Source organism: Cervus elaphus, chromosome 9 (genome assembly GCF_910594005.1).
Source record: "Cervus elaphus chromosome 9, mCerEla1.1, whole genome shotgun sequence".
NCBI lineage: Eukaryota > Metazoa > Chordata > Mammalia > Artiodactyla > Cervidae > Cervus > Cervus elaphus.
The window spans coordinates 42368865-42377833 of record NC_057823.1 but is presented as its reverse complement, the minus strand read 5'-3'; the positions used below and the strand labels follow the sequence as shown (position 1 = coordinate 42377833).

Genomic DNA, 8969 nt, shown 5'->3' with positions numbered 1-8969 from the left:
TGCTTAGTCCAAGACAGTAATAAAGATTTGAGAAATCAACCCAGAATAGTGCAGACTCAGAACTTCCTGGCAAGTTCTTTCACTAAGTATTTTATAGACATGTTTTCTTGTCAACATATACTATGTGCATGTATATACTGCAACCTAAATACCACAGGCATTTTCCCATTTTCACTGTTACAAACAAAGCTACAGTAAATCCATATATAATGAAATCATTGCAAACTTTACTGTTAGTTCTAGAGGATGGATCTTAAAATTTTGAAGAAAGTTGTTTCACATGTTTGTATTTTAAAGACATTTTGAAATTTCCTTAAACTATCAATTTATGCTCTTACAACACATGTAGAAAGGCATACAGTCTCACTATTTGATGGATTATACTAACATTGGATTCTGTAGATCATTTCAGTCTTTGCTTGTCAATCTTACCTGTTTATTTTGCAATATTTGATCGTTAGTGAGTTTTAACACCTCTTGAAATGTTTTGGGGGCTATTTGCTCTTCTGCACTAAATTTGTTTCCCTTATTTTCATTGTTGTTCTTGTTGTTTTACTTTGCTTATTGATTTAAATGAACATTTCATATATGAATGTATTCCCTTTGTAATTATAAGTGGTGAATAATTTTTCCAGTTAGATGTTTACCCCTTTGGTATTTTTTTAATTTCCTTTATGGAATGAAAGTTTTAAATTTCATGTATTAAATTCCATCAGTCATGTATTTATGCCTTCTTAAGTTCATTATTTCATTTAACAAAATGAATTATAATTTTAACATGCTTTACATGTGCAATCTGTTTTCAGGGGCTGGGGATGAAAAACAAGGAAATGATGTCATCAGTTTCATGAGGTGTTCAAGTTTATCAAATAAGCAAGCCAATAGTGAATATAGGTTGGGACAAGACAGGACTAATAATCAAGCAGGATGTGTCTGGAAGACATGACAGAAGGTCTGGAGTTGCCATAACAGTAGAGTTTATACCTCTCTTTTTTGCACATAATTCTTTTATTTCTCTGGAAAATATTTCTTTATCTCACTGTTTACTAGTATTTACAGTAAGATGCATTGTTGTAACAGAAACCAACAATATAGTGACTCAAAGGAAATAAAGTTTATACAGGTATAAGGTGCATCTCTGCTGTAGAAGGTTGGCAACCATCAGTTGAAGAGCAAAGACTACTGACAAATAGTAGATTTATTTGTTAACTGGCAACTAACCCTGTATATGAAATATAAACTTAGATGTAATCACCATCAGTTTGCTCTTAGACTCAGAAAGATCACTTGATGCTTGCTTAAATCATATACCCCTACAGCTCATCTAATCTGGAGTTCATGCTCCCACTGGCCAGAGGCTTTCTAAATGCAGAACCCAAAATATGAGATTTGTGCTGCCTAGAAAGAAAAAGAAAAAAAAATGTGTAGTCTGCATAATTAGAAAGACTGTTAATCACTGTTAAAATATGATCAGCATCATCTTACTCTTCTTCAGCATCTTTGTCATAATCATCATTATCACTAACTTAGACTTTATTTAAGTAAGGTTTCTGAATGGGTAGCCGTTCCCTTCTCCAGGGGATCTTCCCAACCCAAGGATTGAACCTAGGTCTCCCTCATTGCAGGCGAGAAGCCCTTCTGATATTATTAAAAGGGAAACAAAGACAAAAAATGATGGAATTGTATGCAATGAAGTTATTATATGCTTTAGTTAGAATTTTATTTTGAACCACATTTACAAACTGGAATCACATTTAATGGTGAACCTTGTTGACATGAAAGCCTTCGTTATGGAAAAACAGCTTAGAGATATCTTTCTCTTTATAAAGGAAAGGGATGCATTTAGGGAATTCAACTATTCAAATTCTGTGTCATCATAATAAGGAACAATTTCTGTCTACATATAATTACTTAAAAACCTTTAAGTACATTTTGGTAAAATGCAGAAGTTTTAATATTTATCTCCTATAGGTAGACTCTGTTTGCTAGCTTTGTGAAGCTGCATTTGCTAGAATATGTATTAGAGAAAGCTGTGTTCACTAAAAATCAAATTATGGTTTTCATAAATCATTGAAAATGCTTACAACCTTATCCTAATTGACTTTTATCTATCTTGATATACTTAACACTTCAGTTTTATTTTTAAAAAATGGGTACAGTAGAAGTGTTTATCAGGCTGTTTTCTTTCAGAAAAAAAAATGAACAAACATAATTTTGAATGATTAATTACTATTCTATATGATTTATTTCAATATAGCATAAAATCTTGTTCTAAGACTATTGTTTTTATAGAGTGAAGTGAGTGAGTGAAAGTCACCCAGTGGTGTTCAACTCTTGGCGACCCCATACAATCCATGGAATTCTCCAGGCCAGAATACTGGAGTGGGTTGCCTTTCCCTTCTCCAGAGGACCTTCCCAACCCTGGGATCTACCCAGGTCTCCTGCATTGCAGGTGGATTCTTTACCAGCTGAGCCACTAAGGAAGCCCAAGAATACTGGAGTGAGTAGACTATCACTTCTCCAGCAGATCTTCCCAACCCAGGAATTGAACCAGGGTCTCCTGAAATGCAGGTGGATTCTTTACCAATTAAGCTATCAGGGAAGCCCTGTTGTTTATACAGGCCCACACTAAATGCATTTGATGTACCAAAGCTACCAAGAGATGGTATACAAAGCCTGGGAGATACAAGTATAAATGTATCAAAACTATCAATAGACAAAACAGTGAAAAAAATTCAGAGACTTTGTAAGAGACACAAAGAAAGAAAAATTGAAACAAACTTCTTTTTACTTGGAGAAATCAAAAAATAAAAATAGTACTGTAGACGTAGGCTCACTTGTCCCCTTTATTTTCTGCAATACCCACAATTTTTTAACTTCTGATAATTCAAAGAGAAAATCTGAGCAAAAAAAAGCAAATTTTATCTTGTCTGAGGAAACAGCTATTTGAATATGCGGGAAAAACATGAAATTGAGTATAAACCTAAAGATTTAGGGTTTGAAATTAGATAAAGCTTAAGCAAAGGTTAATCGAGACATACTTAATTTTATATAAGATTTTTGGGAAGGTACTGATAGAGACTGTATTAGTCAGGGTTCTCAGAGAAAGAGAACCAATAGGATATGCAGAGGTAGGGAGATTTGTAGATCTTTAGATAGACAGATATTTAGAGAGGGGATGAGAGAGAAAGAGACATTATATATCTACATAAGAAAGAGAATTTTAGGAATTGGTTCGTGTGGTATAGGTGGCTGGCAAGTTTGAAATCTACAGAGCTAGCTGAAAACCCAGGAAAGAGATGATGTTGTAACTAGAGTCCAAAGGCAGTTTGGGAGCAGAATTCCCTCTTCCTCTTCCTCTGGTGACCTCTTTCTAAGACCTTCAACTGATCAGATAAGACCCATTCTATTTTAGGTCAACCTAGGCAAGTTGACACTTAAAGTTAACCATCATAAAGACTAACTAGTTCCTGGAAATAGTTGACATTTTATTATTTTAAAGCTTAAAGTTTCTTATTTTCACTTTCCACTGTCAAGTCTAAGAAAAAAAATAATGTGAAGCTAGCTATGACTTGCCATTAAATCTTGAATCATTTTTACTTCAGAAATGTCAAAAGTGAAAATGCGTGAGTTGACGAAACACAGCTCTATTTTCACAATAATTAGTTTCATTGTCAGCATTATCATTATCATCAGCATCATCATTTGTCCTGGAAAACTCTTTTATATCAAGCAGTTGTGGTTCCCTTGTTTCCCAGACTCTTCCTGTCCATGTGCTTCCACACCACTATTCTCCTTCAATGACCCTCTGTTCTTGAATTATTGAAACTTGTATCCCTAATGCTTTCTCCAGTGGAGACATATGGCTTGTTTAGGAGCTTTTTCTGATTGAGACTCTTTAAGGAGGTGACTTTCAAACTTTCGTGTCTGTGGTTCACAGTAAGACACATATTTAACAGAGATACACACTCACACAATTGATTCACCTTACTCTGTGTGAGCCTCTGAAACTTTATAATCCATTTTATGTTAACTCACTTTTAAATGCTTGTTAAAATTCATTGAATTGATTTCATGATCAGTAAGGGACATATGACCTAAAATTAAAAAGAAACATTACTCTAACTGAAGCAGCTACAAATTGCTTACAAAGGACAGAAGAAGGCAAGCGATGGCCTGAAGAATCAACAGTATCATATCCATATCCATGGGGGTCTGAAAAATTCAGAACTAAAGGGTATATGAAATAGAACAAGTGTACCCCTAAATAGAACAAGTATACCCCTAAAAAAAGGAAAAGAAAGGGATGACAGGGAATGAGATGGTTGGATGACATCACCAACTCAATGGACATGAGTTTGAGCAAACTCCAAGAGATGGTTAAGGACAGGGAAGCCTGGTGTGCTACAATCCATGAGGTCTCAAAGACACACATGACTTGGTGACTGAACAACAACAAACCCAAAATAATAGTCATTCTCTCTCTCTCTCTCTCTCTCACACACACACACACACACAAACATACATGTCCACACTCGTATTGTTCTGGCACAATGCCTCCTTTCCTGTGTATCTGACCTGAAATTGACAAAGTGCCATTTCCTTCTCCAGCGGATCTTCCCAACCCAGGGGTCGAACCTGGGTCTCCCACACTGCAGGCAGATGCTTTACCATCTGAGCCATCAGGGAAGCCCCCAAAGAAACAATTATCTCCCTGTAAAACTCCACTGAGTAGTACATTATCCTTTGTGATTAGCTGGCACATTATCTTTTATAATTATAACAATTCTGTCATTTTGCAGAAAATAGAGGGTCTGTCCATCTGCAAACAAGGAAACAAGTTATTGAGTAAAGGGCCCCCGAAAGAGAGAAGACCCTGCTTTATAACATTTCAGCATTATACAAGGAATTGTGCCTTGTTATTGTCCTGGAACAGAGCAGTTTTCACGGACAAAAGAACCTCAGGATGAGTACTGCCTGCCTACATCAGTGCCCTCCTGCATCCAATAGGCTGCGGTCTTTCCCAAGAACCTTCCGCATGGCGCACTTCACATCTTTGTTTCTCAGCGTGTAGATGAAGGGATTCAGGGTGGGGGTCACCAGGCAGTAGAAGAGGGTGAGGAACTTGCCCTGGTCCTGGCTCGCTATATTCCCAGGCTGCATATACATGTAGATGATGCTGCTGTAGAAAAGAGATACCACGACCATGTGGGAGGAGCAGGTGTTAAAGGCCTTTTGCCTCCCGGCTGCAGACTGCATCCCCAGCACCGCAGCTGCGATGTAACCGTAGGAGACAAGTATCATGGTGAGAGGCACAAGAACGATGGGAATGGCCAGGAAGAAAGCCAGGCCTTCAACCCGACTGGTGTCCACGCAAGAGATTCGAATGATAGCCGGCATCTCGCACACAAAGTGGTTGATGCGGCGGTGACCACACCGCCCCAGGGACATCGTCAGTGGGGACATCAAGACGGAGTTGGCAATGCCACTAAGCCATGCAAAGGCTGCCAACTGCAGGCACAGTTGCGGGTGCATGATGGTCATGTACTGAAGCGGCTTGCACACAGCCGCAAAGCGGTCATAGGCCATGACAGAGAGTAGAATGCATTCAATGCCCCCCACAGAGAGGAAGGCAAAGAGCTGGATGACACAACCCACATAGGTGATGGTTTTGTATGGGCCCCAGAGGTTGGCCAACATCTGGGGAATGCTGCTGGTTGTGTAGCAGAGATCCAGGAGAGACAGGTTGCTGAGGAAGAAGTACATAGGGGTATGCAGTCGAGGGTCCACCAGGGAGAGGAAGATGATCGTGGAGTTGCCAGCAACAGCCAGAAAGTAAAAGATCATGTTGACAAAAAACAGGACCATCTCTAGCTTCGGCCGGTCAGAAAACCCAAGCAAAATGAAATCTCCTCCAGAGCTCTCATTGTTTCTCTCCATCACCTTTGGCTTGATAAACCTATTTTAATATGTGTTCTATTATCCATACAGAAAAGGTGCATCTTATTTTATCCCTAGAGTAAGAATACTTTTTATTTTGCCACCCACCCTATTTAAATGGACTGTGTTGCCAGCTGATTACTCGGAATTGCAGGGCAAGGCATTAAGTAATGATGCGTGCATGCATGCTAGGTCGCTTCAGGCGTGTCTGACTCTTTGTGACCCTATGAACTGTAGCTGGCCACGCTTCCTTGTCCATGGGATTCTCCAGGCAAGAATACTGGAGTGGGTTGCCATGCCCTCCTCCAGGGAATCTTCCTGACCCAGGGATCGAACCCACATCTCCTGTGGCTCCTGCATCGCTGGCAGATTCTTTACCTCTGAGCTACAAGGGAAGCCCTTAAACAAAGACATTTGGCTGTAAAGGAATGGACGTTATAACTTTTGCTTCAGTAACCTCTAATATGGTCAAGTGAGTTAAGTGAATAAATCTTTTAAATATATATATATATACTGATATAATCAGAAATAAAGTAATTCGAGGGGAGGCAATCATACTTTTGTAAGACTTGGCTAACATTGAGCCCATTTCCTCTTTACTAAGAGATAAATTCCTCTTTAAATGTACAGAATGATAGCTTCAATTAATATTATCAGTGTTCATATTTTCATAACTATATTTAAAATAAAATAAAAAAATGTATTTGTGACTGACCATGGGCCAGATACTGCAGTGTAAGCTTGAAGTATAGATGAGAATCAGACACAGTATCTATTTACAAGATACTCACAATACCAATACATTGTTAGGGAAGTAACAACATGGGGCTGGGGTCGATAGAGACTTGAAATAGGAAAGCCCCAAATTTACTTGCTTCTGAATTGTTCATGATTTGGTCCAATCTCTTGAACCAATGATTACAGTGACATCATCCATGAGAACAAAAGCAGCTTTGTGTGTGCAAAGGTAAGGGGTTTTGTTTGTTTTTTTGTTTTTCCCTGCCAGGTGTGTTCACAAAATGGGCAGAAAAATGAGACATGTTCTTGTTTAGAGATGCATGTTAAAGTATGAAACAGAAATGATCTGACGTCTAAGAGTTTGTTTCCAAATACTCCAGCAAATGAATAAAAGAAATGGATAAAGAAAAACATGTGACAGAGGTTCTTCTGTGCATTCCAGCTCAATATAATACTATGCACAGAGATCAATTAAAAGGAAAAATTAAGGATCATCGTACAAGGTTACTTTTGCAGTAGGTTTGTTTTCTGACCTGCATTGGTACAGTGAGAGTTAACTGAATGTTTACATTATCAAATAGACACCAATCAAATGTTTGACCTGGAAATATAGAACTCCCCTAGGATTTAGAAATTAGTAGGAAAAAATGTCTCCATGTCAACCATTAAATGTTAGCTGTATGGATATAATTTTCTACATCAACACATTTGGAGTTGACAAGGACTCAGCTGCTAGAGAAACTAGGATACAGTTTAAATGGAGAGTAAATTCATCACTGTGGTCTTCCACAGCTCTGCTGTCCACATGTGGAGAGTGTTCACTTGTGGTTCAATGAGAAAGGGCTGTAGACTCAGAAAAGAATTATTGTCTGAAATGAATCTATTTGCAAACAGCAATTAGAGTCAGAGTTTTTTAAAAAATCAACTTGAAAATTGTAGCAAACCAACCTAAGGGATGGTCTACTATAAGGGCATCATATCTACAGATCTCCTAGTGAGTATACATACTGAGAGTGAAACTATGTCAGCACAGATTTCAAGCTTGGAAATTGTAACATGAACACAACAAAATTTTTTTCTAGTAGAAGAATCATTAACTTAACTGCATTTCAAAAAAAAAAAAAACACTTTGGAATGTAGTAGGAGACAAAATTGGAGGAAGGTGGTCTAAACATACAAACTTCCAGTTACAAAATAGATAATAAGTACTAGGGATATAAGTTTCAACATGAAGACTATAGCTAACACTGCTGTATGATATATAGGTAAGTTGTTAAGAGAATAAATCCTGAGTGTTCTCATCACAAGCAGATTATTCTTTTCTTCCTTTTTTAATTTTTATTTTAATTGTACCTATATGAGAAAATAGATGTTTGCTGAGCCTATCTTGATAATCAATTCACAACGTATGTAAATCAAACCTGTATGCCTTAAAGTTACTCTGTGATATATGTCAATTATTTCTCAGCAAAACTGGAAGAAGATGAAAATAAAACAGGGTGGGAGAAGTAAATGTGGGAAAAGGACCATTGTGAACTCAGGAGAAATATGATATCTGGAGGGGAGATAATCTACACATTTCCCAGATGACAGCATGCTTCCTAAGAAGGAGCCCCTAAAATTGTCAGATATTTGTTATGATGCTTTAGGCACTGGAACTGGAACTGAGCATCTAAGTCACCTGGGACAATTTACCATATCTTAGAGATCACGGCTGTTTAAAAGAAGGTTCTTTGAGTGAATTTTAATTCTTTGTAGCTACATTTACTTCACCAAGGAACAGAATTAATAATACCAGATTTGCATTTTGTCAGGGCCATCTGATTACTATGTTAGTTTGCACTGTTGTTCTAATCATGTGAGTTTTTTGGGACCTATGTTCAAACAGAGACTATTAAATATTGAGAAAAGTATGTAGAAAGCTAGAAAGTTTATTCTGAAAAAATATTCTTTTCTAACCATAGACCTCCCTCATTATCCATTATAGTGATGACTTACTGGTCAGATCTATGAGACTGCAATAAGGCTTGAAGCCATTTATCCTAGGATCTGAAATGTACATCCATACACCCCAAGACCTGAGTATAATCATGAGAATTAATTTCATCATACAAGGAAATATTAACGATTATATCACAGTGTTTTTCAGAGCAGTCTCTGAAATACTGCTATTTAAAAACACTCAAATGTTTTCATGAACCTAGATGTCCATCAACAGATGAATAGATAAAGATGTTGTGTTACATATAGACAATGAAATATTACTCAGCCATAAACAGGGACAAATCTGA

General features: G+C 37.5%; 1 protein-coding gene across 1 annotated transcript; it reads right to left on the bottom strand.

The window, feature by feature from the left end:
• Window positions 1–1951: 1951 nt before the first annotated feature.
• LOC122700755 (putative olfactory receptor 2W6) lies at window positions 1952–5940 on the bottom strand. The gene is made up of 2 exons (XM_043913813.1): window positions 5032–5940; window positions 1952–2008 (listed from the first exon to the last, which is right to left on the bottom strand). Exons 1-2 carry the CDS (start codon window positions 5938–5940, stop codon window positions 1952–1954), a joined length of 966 nt encoding a protein of 321 aa, XP_043769748.1.
• Between the last annotated feature and the right edge of the window lie 3029 nt (window positions 5941–8969).